General features: G+C 38.2%; 1 protein-coding gene across 1 annotated transcript; it reads right to left on the bottom strand.

Moving 5' to 3' along the window:
* Window positions 1-5,607: 5,607 nt before the first annotated feature.
* Window positions 5,608-21,732, bottom strand: LOC119789451 (netrin-4-like). The gene is made up of 10 exons (XM_038294327.1): window positions 21,450-21,732; window positions 20,790-21,346; window positions 17,301-17,573; window positions 16,811-16,937; window positions 14,994-15,182; window positions 10,317-10,524; window positions 10,068-10,180; window positions 9,897-9,965; window positions 8,809-8,982; window positions 5,608-6,076 (listed from the first exon to the last, which is right to left on the bottom strand). Exons 1-10 carry the CDS (start codon window positions 21,541-21,543, stop codon window positions 5,934-5,936), a joined length of 1,947 nt encoding a protein of 648 aa, XP_038150255.1. The 5' UTR covers window positions 21,544-21,732; the 3' UTR covers window positions 5,608-5,933.
* Window positions 21,733-22,507: the final 775 nt, after the last annotated feature.

Here is a 22,507-nt window from a genome sequence, read left to right as displayed (position 1 = left end):
ATGATTAAATCTTTATCCTCGAGCAAATGTCACATAGCAGCATGAGGTGAGGGACGAGCAGTGAACGCTCCCATCACGCGCCGCTTAACAGCCCTTTACCGCGCGGTTTAAGTTTTGTTGCATTGATGAAATGATCAAGGAATCTCTCTATGTTGGACGTGTTTCTGTTGGGAGGAGTTGATTGAGTCATGAGGAACCAAGCAGGAACTGACACCCATCAGAGCAGAGCTCTCTAACCCTGAAATCCCCCATCCCAGCATTCCTTGGTGTGATTTATATTTTTTGGGTTTTGGGGAAAAAATGGAAGAAAGTTCCCATCCCTGCATCAGAGCTCTACCTGTTCGATCTGTGGACGGTTTTCCATCCTTGCAACAAAACTAGCAGCAGTAGTGGAGTTTGGAGATGTAATCCACTTCTTAAATCTACATTTGCTCTCCTCTAATTTATCCAGAAGTTCTGCAGTCACCATTTTTCTCTCCCTCCCAGCTTGGTTGTTGGCTGCATATTTAGCTTGCCTTCCCTGGAAATGCCTTTCCAAATTTTTATTTTTATCTTTTGCCAACCTCTCATTACCAAGCAAAAATGCAGGCAATCGTTCCGCATTGATAATGAAAGAAAATGATTCGGTCCATCCTTTGAATCCTCTTTTCTCAGATATCTTCCTTTTTTCCCTTTTGGGATCCATGGTCCGAGACACACCAGCAGCCTGGCACTGTGCAGCGCTGGTTGCAAGTTATGACCTCTGATCTCTACGGCTATGACGCAAATTATTGTTTAAATTTATTTATTACACAAATGTTTACAGCATTGGAAAACATGATTATTTTTTGTTTGACCTCCTGCACACCATATTAAAACAAAAGAAAAAAAAACAACTTAATTTTCAGAAATTTTTGAAAAAGCTCCAGGGAGCCGCAAGGGGAGCGCTAAAGAGCTGCATGCGGCTCCGGAGCCGCGGGTTGCCGACCCCTGTGCTAGGTATTTCTTTAAAAATAGCAGATTTTTCTTTGCTAAATAGCTTTTGTTTGGTTAAACCTAGATGCAGAACATCTGTGAAGCCTTGACCGTCTCTCCATCAGTTTAGATCTGGACTATAAGTAGCCCATTCCTACATTGAGGAGATGCTTTGATCAAAATAATTGCATTTTAGATCTGGCTGCTTATTTAAAGTCATTTCATAGCTAGAGGCTGAACTTGTCGCTTAGTCTCAAATGTTGAGCGACCTCTAGCAGGTTTTCTTCCAGCGTGGTCCTTCATTTGGTCCCTGCTGAAGGAAAGCATCCCCATGCTGCTGCCGCTACTACAACTTAATTTTATGGATTGTGTGGTTAGGTTCATTCATGCTGTTTTAGTGAGGTCTCATTTGACCAGAGCTCAACTTCTCTGTATCTCCTCCACAGCTTTATACAGGCTATATTTTAGGTGCTCATTCATGACGGCCTGATTTATAAACTACAACTAATAGTTGTCCTGTCAGGATCTAAGCTTTGGATTTCTGCAGCTCCTCAAGAGTCCCTATAGGCTGCTTGGTTGCCTCTCAGATTGCTCTGCAAAAACAATTTGAAGAAAGTAGAGAAACTTTTGTTTATGTACATTTTTTTTTTCCTGAAAGAAAACATATTTGCAAGAAAATTAAGCCAGTGCTACATCTTTTTCTTGATATTTTTCAAGATATTTCAGTTGATCTTGGGTATTATTTACCAGTTTTTCTTATTTTAGGAGTAATGCTACCAGAATAATTGTTCAATTTAGAAAATTAATTTAGTGAGTTTATTTCTAATCAAGCCACTTTGACTTACCCCAATGATATTTGGCTTATAGCATATTTTTACCACCACTTTAAGATCTCCTTTTGAACCTTTTGTTTCTTGTGTTCAACAAAACCTGTGGTTGGTCAGAAATATGTAGAGTTTGGGTGCAGAAAAAGTGACATATATACTGCAGCTGCCCTATGAAGGCCTCCCATGAATCCTGCTTGAAGCATCCTGCAAAGAACCAACTTTGTTCTTGCAAGCTACTAAACAACTGATCTGGCTCTGATGAAGGGTGTGTAGGCCTTCATGCTGGCTTTGCCCTGGCTTGTTAGTTTAGATGCATGGCCATGTGACGGGGGTTTCAATTTCCATCTAATTCTTCTCTTTCAGAAGATGGATTTAATTGTGAAAGTAAGATTTTTTGATTTGTTCCTCATCTTTGTGCTGTTAGTTGTTCTGTGATGTTCTTAACAAACCTCTGAGGCCATCCCAGAACAGCTGGATTAATGTTGAGATTACACCATATGACCTGCTCAGTAATTAAGAGGCAGATAGTTGCATTAATTGATTTTATTTTAAAGAGGACTGAATACAAATATGTGCCACAGTTTTTAGATTTCACTCATTATTCCTCAGCCTTAAAGAGGTAATAAAATATGTCAAAGGAGGTTGGAACAGGTGGAGCTAAGCAGTGGCGGTTCTAGACCAAATGTAGCAGGGGGCCAGGAGGGGGGCAGCATGTTTTCATGGGGGGCACAAAAAAGCATGACATGAAAAAAAGGGCACGGGATTCAAATATATTAATATAGCTGCATGAAGAGAAATTTCTATTCAATTACCGTAATTTTCGGACTATAAGCTGCGACTTTTTCCCCCATTTTTCGACCTTGCGGCTTATTTAACAATGCGGCTTATCTTTGGACTTGTACAGCTAACGGCCACTAGGGTAATACCTAAATCTATGGATTTTACCATCCACCATGTTGACGTCACATTTGCTTCAACACGCAAGTACGGTAGCTTCGCGCAGTAATGCAGAGGTCCTCCGGAAGCAGACTTCTACCGCGAGTGGTACGAGACAAGTCGACAGCGAGAAAGACGGACATTGCGTGCGCAAGACAGTTTGTGTGAAACCTGCGGCTTATAGTCCGAAAATTACAGTAGGTTTAATTAAAATTCTCTCTCTTATTAGGTCAATATACATTCATAATTTAGGGATTTTACATATTTTTGAGTTAATTTAAGTTAAAATGACCGTCTTCTATCAAATCTGAATTAGAACACAAGAAAAACCAATAATTTCAGCTGTAAAAATTTGTTTTGAAAAAACATTTAGCACTTGAAAACAGGGATCCAATCTCAATACCACTGAAGCTATCAACTTATTGTTTTTAAATAATTAGTAAAACAGAAAAAAAATGAAATAGATCCAAAGTAACCACATTTGTTCCAGCGCTTATCATTAGAATTTCTTTAAGCATAATGTCTTCAGTACAGGGGCCAGGACATGAGGGGCACTGGCCCCCGTTGTCCCCTGTCTAGAACCGCCCATGGATCTAAGTGTTCAGTTTAGAAGGAAGAAATAGGAGGCAGATAAAGATGCTGAGGTTCGATGTAGGATAGGAAGGATCAGGAATGAGTCCATCAGAAGGACCAGTCATGTTGGATGAGTTGGAGATAAAGCCAGAGAAGCTACAGTAGACTGAGATGGTTTGGTTACCCACAGGTGAGGGATAGTGAGCATCTGTGGAGGGATGCTGATGCTGGTGTAAGACCAAAAGATGATTTACAGGTGGAGTTAAAAAGGACAGGAAGGTGTGATGGAAGATGAGGTTAGATGGCGATGGATGAATTGCCGTGGAACCCCCCTGAAAGGGCAAACCCAAGAGCAGATTTCCCTTCAGTGATCTGTAACATAAAATCCCAATAAAAACATTAAGGTCTGTGGCGGTAATGGGGAAAAGTTCCAGCGGTATGAATACTTTTGGACCACACTGTAATTAATGCAGCTAAACCAGCCTCATGATGAGAGCTTCGTAGAGTTTTTGTTTTCTTCTAATGATTAATCCAGGAGTCAAAGGGTAAATATTTACTGAATGTAGCATTTGCAGGGTTAGTTCAAGTGCTGCTTTTAGAAAATATGCAAAACAAATTTATGCAACAAAATATCCGACCCCCTCAAAAAAGAAAAAAAATACAATGGACTAGCAGCTCTCCAGAAAACACATCCAGCTTTGTTGCTTTGTTAGAATCTGTTGAGGGGAAAAAAAAAAAGCTTCTATAAAATATTAGTTTTTTTAATCTGCTGCTGCTTTCTTTTTCATTTGATGCCATTTGTATACAAAATAAATTATTATAAATATGGAACTGGAGCAATGCTCGTATGCTTTGTGATCATTTGTGAACTTTTCACAGGAGGCTTCATTCCACTATACAGCATTCCTGCATGTCTGGATGAATAAAACCAAGTTACTAAACCTGAAGAGATTGAAAATATGTAGCTTATAAGATCACAGAACATAAATTTGTTGTTTTTTTTTTTTATCACAAATAAGAATCTATTTGATGTCAATTAACATAAAATGTTTTGAGGAAATATGAGAGATATGAAAGAACCTTCAGGAAGCATCACAGGAAGGAATGTGGTGAAGTAGGATCTAAAACATTGTCCTTCCAAACAGATCTATTCTACATGCTAGTAGCTTCATAGACATAAATCCCTCACGAGAAATATCCTAAACTGTTTTTCTAATTTTTTGCTCTTTACATTTTGAAGCCTAAGGCTACCTCCTGTCAGAGTTATGCATAAATTTATAGTTTCACTAATGTTTGATTATTCAAAATGTATATAATTTCACAATGACATTACTTAGGTCTATGTACTTATTATCATCTTATAGTATTAGGAGGAACTGACTGGAGGTGAACTGGTCTATTAGGTAACAGCATTGAAATGGAAACATTTAGAATAGAAATATCTTTTATTATTGAATCTGTATCTTGAAATGAATAAAATAGCTTGTTAGATTTCAGCTGTGCTTGAAATCTACCATAAAAGCAGACAGTTGTTTAATTCTACTTTTTTGCTGTACTTCTGTTTAATAATGGTATATATGAGTACTATATAAAGAAGGCTAGAACATATGAGTGTTTTTCTCTCTTACTACCAAAGGAGGGTGATAATCTTACATGACTCATGAAGTAAATGCATTTTCCAGATATCCATTCTTCCTCTAATGTGGAAAAAAAGCAAATACGCTTTCCCTCAAAGTAGTTAGAGTAAATAAGGCGAGGTATGGAAAAAAAAAGTTCCCGAATGATACTTTTTTTTTTTTTTAACAGGACCCTTTTGCTTTCTCTTAATCTATCGCGTGGAGAACATTGGGTTACTGATAATACTGAAGATGCCATCTCTGAGGATTGTATTTTTTGCATTACTTCTGATAATTTCTTGCTACACTAGGAGGCAAAACATCAAGCCTATTCTTAACTAAGCCTCATAGGAAAATGTCAAAAAATGTTGTGTTTACTGTGGTTCTGAAGCACAGCTAGATATAGAAACACATTGAGAGCATGCCCACAAATATAAACACTGGCTAATGAACGAACTGGGCTCAGAACGCATCAGGAGAACAGCTCCACAGTGGATCTTTACAATGAAGGAAAACTGCTTTAATAAAAGGAGAGTCTAACTGCCTGCAGAATTTGAGTTGATCTAACCTGGCTTAAAAGGTGAATTAGAGTATCTACCAGTAATAACACAATCACGTGTTATTTTAAACAGTCATAGTTTATTAATATCTGAACTTAAATGAGTTATTTAAACTGTGACTTTAAAAAAAAGTTTTTTTTTTCCATTTAAATAGCCAAACTAGGACCATAATCCCATTTCTTAGCAAGAAAAAAAAATACTCTGTATTTTAAAAAACAACTGAAACAATAAAAATCTGAAGCTCCACATCAGAGCAATTTAAGAACATTAGATATATCCAAATAAAAGTCACCATCCATTTTTTTTGGTCTTCTCCGTCCTTAATAGAAAGAGCAAAACCAAAAGTCTTTTGTGGTTTTTCTGTCCTATAAAGTCCTTTTTGGGACCAGAAATAAAAAAGGTGTCCATTATTTGTTTTACCATCCAAATAACAGAAAACAGTCTCTGCTGAAGGGTGACCCAGGCTTTTACCTGCGTCCACAGTACTTCCTGATAATGTGGAGGAGTTTGCGTCCAAGGCTCGACTTCCAGGGTTTAACAAAGCTCCTGGTGTTCACCACCAGTCGGCCAGTTTTCCAGGATTTATGACCAGCCACGACATACTCATGCCCTGGAGAAGAGGACGGAAATGGCAGAAACGACTGAATTATTCTGGTAGGAAAGTGATGGAAATAAAATCCACTACAGAAAAATAATAGACAAGTTAGTGTCGATCAGATGTTTATATACACGCATTATAAGCAAGAAAGCTTTCAATCATAAAATAGAACAACTGTTTTTCCACCACAGAAAGATGATCCAACATGCAACTTCTTTATTTATTTAAAAACAGGGAATACATGCAAGATTTTGAATGTTTTCTAATTCTCACAGAGACTAAATTATACAGGATCAATTATAGGCATACAGTACAACACTAATATAATTAGGATAAATGACCTTTGGCTATTAGCAGGGATACCACAAATGTTTGTTACCATATGTTATTCAGGGTTAATATTTGATCACTATTTAGAAAAAATAATCATTACTTTAAATGTCTTTGAATTAACTTCAAAACAATCTTCAATTTTACTGGGGTTACAGCTAAACTTTATTGATCTGTTAATATTAAGGTAATCAGATATTAACCTTTAGAAACCAAACATTTGATGTATTCATTTTATTTTCTGTAGGCAGTTTGCATCTTCTCCTGATGCATGAGTGGTTCTCCTTCTGGCTTCTTTCCTACTGTCCTAAAACATCTTATTCTGCTACTCTAAATTGCCCTTATGTTTATTAGTTTGTGCATGGGGATTTCTATATACTACAAAAGAACAAAAAACAACCAGTTAATCAATACTCCACTCATCATCTCCTCATCCTTTTTCTGACCTCAGACATGAAAAAAAAAATCTTGTATTTCAAGAGCAAATATTGTATATTGAAACTCTGGATTCTGATGTGAAAAACCAAATATGAAAGTATGCATGGATCTTTAGCCCTGTTGAATAATCCAGGTTTCTAAATTCTAGGTGTCAAGTTGAACAATTTGTCCTTTAATTTCATCATTGCTTTCACTTTGTAAAACCCAGCAGCATAATGCCCCCACCACTATGCCTGACAGCTGACTTAAGCCGGGCGTACACTGTGCGATTTTCGGGGCGATTTTCCAGTCATGCGAGAATCTTTCGATCGGGCCGACTTTCAGCCTGATCGTGCGTCGTGAGTCGTGTAGTGCAGCGGTCCTCAACCAACGGGCCACAGACCGGTACGGTCCGTTGGTCATTTGGTACTGGGCCGCACAGAAAAAAAATGTATATTATATATTTATATTATAATTTATGGACGATCAGCGTCTGAGTGATGTTTTATTTTTGAAAAATATAGAAAATTGCGGTATTCTCTCCCAATTACATCAGTCAGTGCATCTGTGCCTCTTGACACAGGTTAATTTAGGTCAAGACGCTATCTATAACATCCTATCTTTGTGAAGCGGGATTTTCTGCAGTTACAGCGACCAAAACAGAGCTACGGAGCAGACTGGACATCAGGAGCACAATTCGTGTGTCATTGTCTCCAATTACACCTAGATGGGACAAGCTTGTCGTTTTATTTTTATGCAGTTTGTTTTTGATTTTATGCCAGTCGTATCATTTTACTTGATCGTATTTCCCCCCCTGAACCCCCCACTCGGCCGGCCCGTGAAAATATTGTCTGACATATAGTGGTCCGTGGTGCAAAAAAGGTTGGGGACCGCTGGTGTAGTGTACAGGAGGTTACGAGCGGCGATCAGCCTCTCACAATCGCCTCCAGATCAGGAATGGGGAGGTGCTCGTGGGCAAATTGCTCAGGGCGCATGCTCAAACAAGGATTCTTCTTTTTATTCCTCCTCTCAGATGTAAACACAGCAGCGTGGCAGGGATGCAATGAGTGAAATGAAGCTCCGTCTGCAAAATTGACGGACCGCAGCAGCCACGCCCACCCAGCCACGTACTTTTTCAAAATACGTCGCCGCCCTTTCTTTCTAGGACCCTCAGCACAACATTGCACAAATTGCCGAGGCAGCGCGGTTCCCTATAGTGAACTTAATATCCCCCTTCTATTTGTTTGACTTCAGGATAGAGAGCTACAGATCAGCTCCATCTTACTGCGGAGCTGAGTCCGACGGGGTTTTTAGTCGTACAGTGTGAGCAGGTAGATCGCATCAGAGCATTGGGCCGAACATAAATTGTGAGCTGTGAGCTCACACTGTACGACTAAACCCTGCGATTAGTCGTACAGTGTGAGCAGTAGAGTCGCACAGTGTACGCCGGGCTTTAGTGGTTTTAGGTTTAAAAGCCAGAGCTCAACTCCTCAAAACCCTCCTGTTCAAACCATAGAGGCTGGAAAGCTCAGTCTTTCTGTCATTTGATCAAAAAAGCCTTTCTTTCATGCAGGATTGTGTCAGACCCATAGCCTATGATTTAAGAGCTGCTGCTTTTCTTTATGGCTCTAGCCGAACTGCCCCTGTTTATGATCAGCTCAGCCTTTGCTGTTCTTGAATACTGTAACTCCTTTTTCTTTCATGATAAGGGCTGACGGTTTGGGTGAGATTTGGGCCAGATCATTGACTACTGGACCAAGCTAGTATTGGATTAAAGCTGGTTTTGGAGAGCTAACTTCAAGCTTCCAGACTCACCTTTCCAATGATTCGCCCTTTTTCCTGTTGTAATTTACATATTATGACTAAAAGTTAAGAAACCATCGGATTAAAAATGTTTTACCAATAATGACGAGAAAAGTGGTCAAATATTCCAGTAGATAAAACTGCAATCTTGGATGATCATCATCTGTTGGAGGTTTTCTTTGGAGGAGGCTAACCTGGGTTGAGGATGGGACAGGTGCAGCCTCGGACGGTCCAGGACTCAGGGTAAAGTGTGACACTTCCATGCTGGATCTTCATCCCAGGGCTCTGATATAAAACCTTTTTAATCTTTACCTCCACATCGGCATGAGAACCTTTATCATGAGCAGACATCGCCTTCACCACCAGAACTGTCAAAAAAATATTACATATAAAACAAATCTGTTATAAACTTTATTATATCAATGTTGGATTTCTATCAATCAGTTATTTCATTGGCCAGGATTAATTATACCGTAGATTGTATCTAGCTGAGAAACGCTGTTCATGAATTATCATTTTTCTTTAACAGCTGGATTCCATCATTTCACATTTTATGAGTCTAAATGATGATTTCTAATATCTCTCATGTCTGTTACGCCACTGAAGGTCTATCTACAGTATATTTTATAACAAAACATAATGTCTTGCTATGGAAAGTCATATTAAACAATATCTACCAATGTGGTGGATTGAGTGTAAATCATTCAATTGGCTCAGAGCCTGATAAGTAGCTGCTGCCGCTAACCATCAGTAATAAAATGCAAAGGTTTGAGCAATCATTGCTTTATGTATTTTCTGCAGATATCATCGTACATCTTGCACACAAACAATAAAAATCCACAGCAAATAAATGTATTGTCAAATATGAAAAACTTTATGTATGTAAACAAACACTGCTCTTTAACAGCCGGTGTGGTTTGTGAGCCTAAAGTTTGCAGAGTTCACTAAGACTTTTAAAAATGACGAATAAGCAGCAAGAAATCAACTCAACATATATTTTTTTTATTGTTGCATATTTCTTTTTTCATTTACGTCTGTGTACAAAGGCTCCTTCTTGCATTTTTTCCTTTTTATCTGCAGAATTTATATGAAACTAAATTTTATGAATATCAATTAAACATTTTATGCATCCAAAGAGTATACAGTAATTACCATTTTATCTACATTTGATTCACTGATATCAGCAGAGGTGTAAGACTTTATGCTTTTTGCCAAGTTTTTTACCAAGTTTGGATTATATGGTTGCCTATATAGCTCTTTATAATTAAAGATTTCTGCTCACCGTAATCAAACTTGGCTAAGCAGAACCATTTAGGGCTGACCAGGTTAACTTCAGAGCATTCACATTTCTCTGCAACACAAAAATTACCATTGTGATTAATATTAAATAACACTTTCTTCATCTGATTTCTGGATAGCAACGGGTGCAGCTTTTATCTGCATGGTTCCTCACCAGAATGGTGCAGTGCAGAGGAAAGCTCCTCCACTCTTAATAGTACTGTCTCACTATTTTTGCTGCTGTTTCCTGGGTTTCCAGCAGCTGCATGGAGGACTTCCACATCAAAGCTGTACAGCAGACGTACAAACATTAGAGAGAATGCTATTCTTTGTTTACAGAAAAAAAAAACTCTACCTTTCCCAGCATTCATGACTTTGTCTTAACTCATTTATGCTAATAAATACAATATATTTTGGCTCTTACCCAGATAAGCAGTCACCGGTGTAGGGGTCACAGCCCCCTGCGCAGTCACATGGACGGCAGCCATAGTCATGAAATCCCCAGTATCCCATTATGCACTTGTCACAGTGAGGACCTTCCACACCAGGTTTACAAGTGCATGCCCCGCTGCTAGGGTTACAGAAGGTGCCACCACCAGCGGGGACAGAGCCAGTCGGGTGGCAGGAGCAGGCTGTGAAGCAGAGAGGTAACAGAACAACCAGAGTGCATGTTATTAAGTCTGTAATGTCTGCACATCTGGCACAGAGCTACAGGAACATGGAATACTAGCATCACGTTAATAATAACTGCTAAATTTAAAGAGGTCTGAATGAATTAAACATATACAGTAAATCACATTTTCTTGTAGATAAACTATATAACCTGGATCTATTGGGTCCTGCTGTAATGTTACTGTGATTATTTCTTTTTACATTTTGATGTAAAAATGTTTAATTCTGCATTATTTGTGTGAAAACCACCTTAGTGCAGCTGATCAGACTGGGGCTTTTGAAGTTGAACTTTCATATGGGTTCAAAGGGTACATGCAATGGCATTACTATCAGTAAGCAGAGACTGCAGTTGCTTAGGGCCCCCCGAGCTCTTAGGAGCCCCGTCATTGACACCTCGTAGGCCCCCTATGCAATTGTGGACTGGGACATTTCTTTACAGATGTAATGGTGCAAAAAAATATCTTAAACCCACTTGATACTAGATTAACTGACCGGACCTTATTTATACCGACACACATGGCAGATTTCAACATGATGGTGAGCCGTTTAAACACGACACCAACAGCAAAGCAGACAGTGGTACTTTTAATTACTATTTTAATAACTGTATAGTTCATTAGACTGTTGGTTAAAAATACATTCAAATAATAGGTTTCAAAATGCAATAAATAATTATGGGTAACCCAGAGTGTAGATTAAAACCATAACCATAACGTACGATGTGTTAGCGATGATGGATACCAAAAAGAGGTACGTAAGCGGATTCCAGAAAAGAAAAAGCAAAGATGCTGCTGGGAGAACGGAAAAAAACTTTCCAAAATAAACACGTTCTTTTAAGAACCAAAGAGAGAGAGGTGGACGTTGCTGCTACAGTAAGTAAAGATTGCGACCAGGAGATGAATGGAGAAAGCGTGGGTGAAGTGAAGTTGAGGGGGGGGTTAGTTGTACTGCTTACGGGCCTATTGTTGTGTCGTCACGCCATTGGGTACATGCATACATCATCTTAGCCCCAGATATTACGTTAAAAGTGTGTCGTTCAGACAAGCATGCGGGGGATTTGTCCTACCCGGCCTAAAGCACCGGCTTCAGGCATCGCCAAGTCAGCACAGTGAAGCAAACAGCTCCAACTTATTGAGGCTGCACCTTAAAACATCTATCGATGGTGCAACTAGTTGCGTCACTCTGTTCCCCCTCCTGCTTCAAAATGTAAACTAACCCAGCTGGTAATTCCTGCTCCACTGCAGCGTTGAGCCCAGAGGGGCTCCATGTAGACTGCACACTGCAAAAACGATCCAGAAACAAATAATAATGTCTTAAATTAAGTGTATTTACCCTTAATTTGAGCAGGTAAATAAGATTATTTGCCAATGGAATTAGTATTTTTACTCTTAAAATAAGATAATTAGATAAAATGCACTTGAAATAAGACTATGCAAAATTTATTATTATTATAAATGTTAATTGTCTTGTTCTGTTGGCAAAATGTCTCAATTACCACCTCAGTTCAAGAGAAAATGCACTTATTTTAGGAAAAAAACGACTTTTTAGATTTACATTTTTTGCAGTGCAGAATAAAAGTCAGTAATAAATGTGAAATCAGACCAAGGCAACTCCGTCCAGGTGAGTTACATTTCAAGTTTCTTGATAAAATGTTTAAAGATTGTAGAAAGAAGCAGGAGATGGGTAGACCGAATGGAACCTTGTCTGCAGGACTGCAGGCATTGGAACCTGTCTGTTGTAATTCAGAAAAAGTCTGCCAGAAAGGCAAACATCCTGATTTACCAGCCGCTCTGTGATCGAACCCTCACTTCCAGAGCTGGTGTGTTTTTTTTTTTTTTTTTACATTTCAGATAATCAAACATAGTTTAATAGCAAATCTATGTAAAGTAAATCAAAAAATGCAGTTTTTATTTAAGAGAAACAAGCAAAATCAACCCCCATCCCCTTAAAATCATACAATATTCTTACATTAAACTTAAACCTAATAAATACTGGTGCCACCTTTTGGAGCAGCTGTAAAACATGTTAGCAATAACTGCATGGCTCTTTTACATCCCTGTAGAGAAGTTTTGGGGGAAAAGTTATTTGACCGGCCCATTCCAAACCTTTTTTTTTTTTTTTTTTTTTTACCCCCTTTACTGTTGCCCCTGTACAATGTAACACATTTTCTTTCTAAAAAAAAAAGTGTGTGATGCAAAATATTTCTGATGCTTTTTTGGGTGATTTTTAGCCTTATAAACGAGAGGAATACTGGAGACTTTCAACACTGTTCCATGTTTTCTCTGTTAGTGGATAACAACCTTAGAAATGATGTTGTAACTCTTTAAAGTATAATACATGTCAATAACCTGATCTCTTCTGTTCTTAACATTTAAGTCATAGCAGGGTGTGTTGCTTTTAGAGATCTTTTAACCTACTTCATGGTGTTAAACAGGTCTTATTTCACAAAGTGTGCCAGTAATCAAACTTGGGTGTGACATTTAAACTGAACTTAGACTGAAACATCAATTAAAGTGAAGATTGAATGTATTTAAGCAATTCACAACTCTGGTGTGAAACCGAGGTTTACAGTGGGAATATTTTCTCAGCTGAAGATTACCTGAGTTTTCAAAGCTCTGATTGGTTTTGCTATGAATTAGCGTTACTCTCGCCCCCCAAACAAAAGGCTACTTTAAGGATTTTACTTTTTCTGAAGAAAAAGAAGAAGAAAAAAAAAAAAAGACAGACATGAAAAATAAATAATAAAAACGATATATTTCCAAATTTAGAAATATATAGTTGGATTAACTATAAAATAATTTAGGTAAAAACAAGATTAGTATCAACGAGATGCAATCAATGCTCCATAATTTTTATGTGTCTGGGAATACAAACAAGCCCCCTGAGTTCGCAACATCACATGTGCATACTGAGGCCATCTACCAATAAAAAATTATGTTATAAACACTGGATTATATTAAATTCCATTGTTTTTTATAAGAATAAGAGATTATAGAAGCAATCTCCATTAGTTTACTTTAAATTTAAGTGATTTGGCCCATTTAAAATGGAAAAAAACATGTTGTTCATGTGCAGTATGCTATATGTAATGGTCCTGCTCTTGAACAAATTAGATGTTACACCTTTCACACATAAGTTTTTGTTTACATTAAAATATTCATGTTTTGCACAATAAAACGTGTGTTTAAGGTTGTGATACACTATAAGTTCCTGTAAATCTGTCTGTAAAATATGTTATTACACAGTTTTTTACCATTTCTAATGACATAAATTAGACAATAGCGTAAGAAATTCATGACTAATATCCATAAATAAAAAAAATAAATAAATGCCACTAGAATATGAACAAATCTGACTTAAATTTGATCTATTTTTCACATCTGTCCTCTCTTCTCCAGTGGTTTTCCAAAATATGCCACTTCAAGACAATTATGCTGTTTTGACCTGATTCATTAAACTAAATCTTTCACAATTAGCAATGGATACTTAAAATGTAGCGCAAATATCTACAAGCTGAAAATAAAACGAATGTGTCGCCTATTCATTTGTTTTTTAATATGTTTCCAGTAGTATGGCAAGCAAAAATAATTGAAGGACAGTTATTTCTCGTATTTTCTGGTTGGTTTTAGGTTGATAAACGAATGATACTCGATAAATTTTTTATTTTATTTTTATTTTGCATAGATATGTTTGTGCACTGAGAATGCACGAGCAGTGCACAATTGTGCAGTTTAGAGGGAACATTGGATACAATCCTTTTTAGTCTGTAACATTTTATACACATTAGATATTTTTCAAGATAAAGAGGTTACCCTGGGCAGCATTCATGCAAGACGAGCCAGTGCATGATCACATCAATGTTTATTTAAGAGCTATAAATTATTAATCTTATGGAATAAATGCTGGAAGGTTTGGTTTGTTTGATATGTTAGAAGGTACTAAATGTATGGAAATCTGAATTACATCGTTAGCTTGAATCCTCAATAATAAAAGTTGCTTTAAATCTCCTAAATGAGGTCATTCCATCTGTTTTTTGGAGACATTTGTCACATCTTATTTTTTTCCAAAAATGGCATGTTATTGTTACTTCCTAAAGGAATGCATCAGCATTCCTCTGGGGGGAAAAGATTCGGAAAAATGTGCTCAGAAATTCCTCTCCTGTTGGACATTACAGTCACATTCCAAAACAGTGACGCAGATATTTCAAGAGGGACAGCAGATATTACTGCTTAAGATAAGGATGGGGTCATCCTGTCTCACTACTGATAAAGAAGAGACGGATGCAGATGGTTTTATCATAGAGATCAGCTCCAATGGAGCAATCAAATACGCACCTCCTAATTCGTTTTTTTGTCTGAAATCTATTTATTTTTTGGGGCCAAAATACGGTAGGGTACACTTTGAAAAACTAAATGTTAAACGCTCTTACGTTTGCAGGAGTCAGGAGCGGTTCTTGGACGACTTGGGTCTCTGTAGAAGCCTTTCTTACATTTCTGACAGTGACGTCCCTCTGTGTTGTGGAGACAGTTGTCACAAACACCTCCACTGCGCCGTCCTGTAGCTAACCACAGTCCTCGACTGAAATGGCAGGTCTTGGCATGACTGTTACATTTACATCCTATGTACAGAAATGCAGCAAATAAAAAAAACTGATGTTAAACTTACAGGGCCCAGAATAGGTCATTTTTTTCTCATTTTGAAACTTTATTAACACAATGTTTACTTTTATTGTTCTAACCTTATGTTTCAGGAAAAAAAATACTAATTATATTTACTAATACAGATAAAGCAAAAGTTTCCTGAAATTAAGAACTTAAGAAATATGGCGACCAGTTGTGATGACCCCTCTTTTATTCAAAATAAAATCTACTGTAATCAATTCCCTTATTAGTCAAATGAGTAAATAAACAAACCACATAGTTAAATCTCTTTAAATATTATATTTAATTATTAGTATGAAAAAACATAGGAAGGTGGTGTCAATGTCATTCTGTGGGAATGATTCTCTTTCAGCAGAGACAGCGAGGCTGGTCAAGGTTTACAGGAAGCTTGATGGAAATAAATTAATATTTTGAGAAAACATGACTGAGGCTTCAAAAGGCTAGAGACTTCCTCCAGAAAAATGATCCTAAAGCCCAGAAGGGTTTCAGTAAAGCCAGTTATTAAAATGGCCTAGTCAAAGTCTTGACATTAATCTGGGAAATATTCAAGTGAAACTTTTAAAGGGGCTGATTTATTAAAAAGAATTAGAACAAATCGGAGAAGAGCCATTAAAAAGATGTCCAAAAAGACGGCAGTCATTTTTTCTTGTATTTACAGAAAAAAAATATTTCAAATATTATGTAGGAAATCATTGCAAACGCAAATTCAATAAATAATCTGAAAAATTTTAATATTTTTTGTTCCCTTCACAATTACAAATGCTCTTTTATATTAAAAGAGGATCTTTTATTTCCGGGTGGATCATCTAAATAAGTGGTCCTCCTAATTGTCAATCATTCTTGAGATATGTTTACGTAAGGCCGTCCTACGTACTCGTGCCTTTAGCCATCTTTTTTTGCACATGCAAACTTTCAGGCGTATATCTGTGGTGAGCTACAGTTTCAGTCATCAAAACTCACCTTTCTCACAGCGGTTCTTTAAAAATGGCCGAGGGTCATAATAGAAAAAGTGTCTACAAAGTGTATGAAGAAAAGAAAGGCCTCAGAAGAGGCAGATATATCCCAGAATGCTTTGCGTGGAGAGCTCTCCTTAAAAAGCATTATGGGATTTGCTGTCACAGCAGCCTGCTGTCGCCATAGGCTATCGCTACCCGCCAGCATCGACTAATAACAGAGATCACACAGGCACCACCCAGTGGCCCAATGGGGAAGTAATCATCTGTCCGAACGGTAAGTTGACTGAGTTCACTATAAAGTCCCCCCTCTATATAGTGATTGAGGGATTTAGGGGTTAGTGTGAACGTTCAGACACACTAAGCTTGTATGAGCTATGACAACAGCAACTTTTAAACAGAGCGTGCACAAGGAGAAATGGGCTTGTGCTTTTTTTTAAGAGACGAGGGTGGGTCTTTTAATGAATTCGAGAAAACCCTTCACAATACCTTTAAATATCAGCATACTGTAACACGTTTTTCATCAGTGTCTAATGGGTGTGCCTGTGATTTATGCCTCCTAATTCATTTGCAGGACATGTCAATAGGCAGTGACTACAGTGTGTTTTTAAGTTTCTTGTCGCATCACTCACTCCGACATTCGTTTGGTGTGCCCATGATGCCGTTGGCTGCCTGCCATGGTAGGTCATTGTAGAAAGGCGCACAGCGTTCGCAGTGGTCGCCGGCTGTGTTGTGTCTGCAAACACACTTGCCATGGACCTGCCCATTGAGCACAGAGAGAAAAATATGTTTGTGTTTTATAAAAATTATGTCTAGATAAATAACATTTTAAAACTGCCACCCTCCTGCAGTATTGCAACATTTAAAGGCATAACATGTCTAAACTCTTTCAGGTTTGTTGCAAATAAACTCTTTAATTCTCCTCTTACACTGCAGAGAATAAACTACCTTAGATTATAGGCTGTTAAAGTCTTAGGCTCAATACTATAATTGAAGTTTCCACATTGTTAAATCACTGTAATGTTAGGTAAACGGGTGGTTTGACAGTAAGTCATCACTTCATCTTTCAGCACACACAAAATGGCACAAGAGTAGAGTAGTGTTCCATAAATCTAAGCTCACCATGCTACTGCTCTTCTCTGGGCCTGGTTGATAGCCTTTGGCCGGCACACAGTGGTCAGCATGTCCGTTACAAAGGCAGCTGCCTTTCACAATGAAATCATAAATAGCGTAGTGGTTTATTGGGAGAGCAGCGGCTCCAGGATGGTTTGTCTGGCACGGACACTGCTGCCTCCGCAGGAGGCGAACTCTCAGGTTAGTGACAGTCAGCCGGTTCTGAGCAGCCAGGCCATAAGGATCCACTGAGTGCCAAGTAGACAGCGCTCGATAGATTACCTGAAAATGAAAGAACAGGGCCAGATTAAAAGCTAACGGAATGCTTTAAGAAACTTTTTATTTTTAGTTTTCTTGACCTGTCAAATACGAAACAAATGGTTCTGATTAACAGCTACTAATATAAGAAAACTAATATGATTATACACCTGCGTGTCACTGTGTTGAAATAAATTAGCACAATGTTATTTTTAAGCACGATACGGAAACATTTATTGGAAGGAATAGGTATGTTAGGAAAATAATCATAATAAAAATTGCTAAGTAAAAAGATTGACTCAACTATGCTTCAGAAAACTATTGTAAAACTTCACAGAGCTTCAAGACTCGACACACACAGATGTGTCCGGGACAAGGGTTATAACTGTCACATTTGACACATGTGACACATGTGTTAAGTCACCCCTGAGCCACAGACAACCTTAGAAACGTCTTGATTAAGAGAAGTAAGAGTGGACAGTTCTGTTTGTTGTAGAAAAAGAAAGTCTTCCATTGTTAAAGTACATTTAGAAACGTTCCCATCACCATACTGTAACAAAAAAAACCCTGCACATTAGGATAAATTATAATTATCCATAATGGTTTTTATATTTCCTATCTAATAATCACATCACTGATGTCTGGAGATGTCAAGAACCTTTTTAATGTCAGTAAAATGGCCAAGTCATTGTGGTCTAATGTGAGTTTGAAATCTCAAATCAAGACTTATTCTTAAGGTTTATCTGTCAAAGAACCAAAACCTGCCATGAGCCCTTTGGAGTAAAAATATATTTAGCAGTATAGTTAATCTGAGGCCATATGAGTGTTGTTTCTGAAGGCTCTCAAAGTTTCTATCCTTCTTAATTAAAAAAAAAAAAAAGGTAAAAATGAGACCTGACTTTATAGATGTGCATATCCTAGCAGCAGGCACAGCTCATCTGAAATAAATGGGGAGTAAAATAAATAGCAGCAGATGGTGTGTGCTTTTGCAGGTGCAGGATGTTTTCCAGAAGGCACTTTGACCACTGTAGCATAATGTTGATCTAATATGCTGGTGAAGATTCTCAGTCATCCAGGTCAAAGTCATTCCTAAAAAATGTAAAAAAAGAAAAGAAAAAAATCCACTGGACTTTGTTTCCAAGTTTTAAGATGTTTCACTTCCCATCCAGGACTCTTTTTGAATTAAAAAAGATTGTTTTCTTACATTTTTTATTTTTTTGGAATGTTGATCTAAGTATTAAACTGTTTAATCCTTAAGATCTCCTCGTTCCTCTTAGTCTCATGGTATATTTTTAATTTAGAGGCATTTACCAAAATTAATATATTAACTTGATTCTGATTTTGTTTGTTAGTGAACAAACAGCATAAACTACAAACATAAACATGGTGTCCACTTTAAATGACAGGTGAAGCATTTTTCAGAAAAACTGTCAACTGCTCCACAAGTTCTCAGAAGATCAAATACCAGACCTAAATCTATGACAAGAATAAAAAAAATAAATCTTTCTTTACAGATGCAATCCATCCAGTCTGACTCAGTTTGCAGTAGAATGGGTAGAGATATCACTGTAGGGAGTCTAAACAAAACTGTAACATGTCAGAATGTGAAAAGATTTGCAAGAGCTTGTGTTGATTAAAACCAGGGGTCTTCAACGTTTTCCAGGGCAAGGACCCCAAACTGATGGCGAGATGGAGCGGGGACCCCCTAATTATATATATTGTATGAAACTGGTCCTATAGTCACTTTATTTCATATGGAGTAATATAACGAAAGTAATTTCTCCCTGGGATTATTAAAGTATTTCTGATTCCTGGTTGATGGGACAGGTATTGTGAATGAAACGGTGCCCAGCTTGAATGGGCTCCTGTGTGTGCATTGATGACTGAAAGTGTGTTGAATTAATTTTATGTGGATTTAAAGACATTTCAATTAGTGGAATAAACTGCAGGGGGGAATATATATATATATATATAAAAGTCTAATCAACCAAAACTTTTGCGACCCCCCTGCCGTACCTCTGTGGACCCCCTAGGGGTCGCGGACCCCCTGTTGAAGACCTCCGATTTAAACTACTGAATATCCAGAACATTGTCTTAATCTATAGGCCTTTCAGGGAGTGTGGTTAAGGCATAGAGTTTGGAATCCTGAGGATCTGAGATCAAGCCCCACTCCCACAGACTGTCACTCTGGGTCCCTGAGCAAAGACCCCTAACCCGACACTGCTCCCCGGGCGCCCCACAATGGCAGTCCACTGCTCCCCAACGGGATGGGTTAAATTTTTCCAATGTGAGGTCAATAAAAGTTCAATTATTTTATTTTTTTTTTCCTTCCACAGTAATTAAACCTAACTAACAGCGGGTCAATACTGAGCTCCAAGAATTAAACTTTTGTACATATTTAGATGAAAATACATTTAAATTTAGTTTCAAATTGCAGTTTTCTGCTTTTCTGTCTGCAGCTTTTTTCCCCTCATTTTAATTTCTTCAGAATATTTAGGCAGGAAAATATTGTAATTATTACAAATTACAGATATAGTTTTTAACCTATTGTTTTAGGTGGTTTGATTATTACAATTTTGATATTTGATGTGCAGTGATTAATATCTCTGTGTTATTTTGATCCATCATGGCTGTGTTTCATCGGTGGTCCCAGGGGCCAACGGGGGCCAGTGCCCCTGTAGATTATGTCCTGGCCCCTGTTATGGCCCCTATACTGAAGACATAATACTCAAAGAAATTCTAATGATGATATGTGCAGAAACAAACATGGTTACTGACAGGTCCTTTAGATACATTTTCATTTTCATTTTTTTTTTTTTTTTACAAGTTCTGTTTTACTAATATATATAGCTTCAGTGTTATTGAGATAGGATCCCAGTATTTGTCTACTAAATGTATTTTTCAAAAACAAAAATATACTAAAATTTTTACAGCAGAATTTATCAGTTTTTCTTGAGTTCTAATTCAAATTTTATAGAAAACTGTAATTTTAACTTAAATTTTGTCAAAAATATGTATAATCCATGAATTATGAATGTATATAGACCTAATAAGACATAGAATTTTAATAAAACTTAATTGAATTGAAATTTCAGTTCATGCAGCTCTCTTAATGTATTTGAATCCTTTGCCCTGTTATGCTTTTCTGAGCCCCCATGAAAACATGCTGGGCCCCTCCAGACCCCCTGGTGCATTTGGTCTACAACCGCCACTGCTGTGTTTTGCTATGAGGACCCTCACCTCTCCTTTGGTGCAGGGAGAAGCTCCTGAGTATTTGGAGGTGCAGGTTGCACCGCTGACCCCTCCAGGTGAACCCTCTGCCAGGCCGAACATCTTCTCACAGTCGCTGGCAAAATACCTCATGGTCTCCCATGTGCGCCCAAAGTCCTTGGAGCGCTCCAGCACCATGGCAGCAGGGCGGGGGGACCGGAACACCACGATCAGATGAGTAAAGAGAAACTCCGTCTCCAAGTCCAGCTGGAGCGTCTCCTCCTTCACCCCCTCAGCTGATTGCCACCAGGTGTCCGGGTGGCGGAAAGAGGAGTCGCTCATGGCCGAAGGAGGATGCGCCCGGCCGGGCTTGGACGCGTCGCAGCGGCTGCATTTGGCTGCGGAGCAGGACTGCTTGCTGTGAGGGCTGGAAGTCTGACTGAAGAAGCAAAAGCGCTCCGAGGAGTTGGAGCCGCAGACAGACTGAGAGCGGAGCAGCCTGCCCAGAGCGAGGTTACCCATGGGAGGGTTGCAGGCTCGGCCAAAGCAGCGGCTCCGGAGACCTGGATCCTTCACTTTATGTTGCTCTGGTAAGAAAAAAAAAAAACTGGAAAAAAGTATATCTATATTATAGAAAAAAAGATAAAATATCATTTGAATAAATTGGATCAATTGCGTAAAATAACTCACCGGCTGATGGAGAAGATGATGCGCACATCCATATGAAAACTAAGAGCGTCCCCAGTCTCATCCTGTAACTCCACTGGCTTGATAAATAATCCATTTAAAGGCTCGATTTATAGATCATAAATAAATGGCATCCCTCTTCCTCGTTTAAAACGCACATCTGTGGGAGTATGCATTCACTGTTCATCTTTATATTTTCTTAGCTCCTAATTCTAAAGTCACTCTATGATCCCACGCACTGCAGGGTTCTCAGTGGAAACTTTCATTGACATTGGGCACTTATATTTGCTCCACCCACCCCCAGACCACCCCAACTACACCTCATACAGAAAGACTTTCTATAAGAACTAGAGCACTGTTGTTAAAAAGCCAAATGCCCTGCAAAGGTATTCCCACCCCACTGGTTCTACCTTTCCACCAATCAGGATGCAATTTTTTTTTCTAAGTAAAAATTCTCTTAGAAATTGAGATTATGACCTTGGTCATTATTGGTTTCTGTGCATCCTAATCATCTAATTGTCATGATTTGGCTATAGTTAGTTGACCCAAAAGCAGAGGCAGGGAGGCAGAGGTGAATCTCTTGTGGATTTAATCATGACTTAACAGAAAACAGAGGCAGGTTATCCAAAAATCCAAAAGGAAAACAAAGTCCAAACAAACATGAAACCCGAAGTCCAAAAAACAAAAACATGAAAACTAGTCTAAACGTACCAGAAACCATGGAGACATCGGGGGAATCACAATCATAACGAGGAAGGCACAGAGAGAAAGAGTTGGAGCATGTTTGACGAGGACCCAGCAAAGGGGGACTGAAGAGAGAGGGCTTTTTAAAGGAGACTGAGACAAAGAGGAGGCTAATGAGGAAACTGGGAGCAGGTGTGCACAGAACAAGAGAGGGAAAGAGCTAGGGAAGAAGGAGAACACAAGAGGGCAGCAGAGAGCAACAAAAAGAAACCTGGAAGACTGGAAATAAAAACAAAATGATAATCAAATAACTAGGACTATAAAACATGGAGAAAAGAAAACTAAAAACTAGAAAATCAGGAGTAAAGTAAGACTGA

This window comes from Cyprinodon tularosa, unplaced genomic scaffold, assembly GCF_016077235.1.
Source record: "Cyprinodon tularosa strain WSP-4 unplaced genomic scaffold, ASM1607723v1 ctg339, whole genome shotgun sequence".
Classification (NCBI taxonomy): Eukaryota; Metazoa; Chordata; class Actinopteri; order Cyprinodontiformes; family Cyprinodontidae; genus Cyprinodon; species Cyprinodon tularosa.
This window is presented reverse-complemented; position numbering and strand designations above follow the sequence as displayed.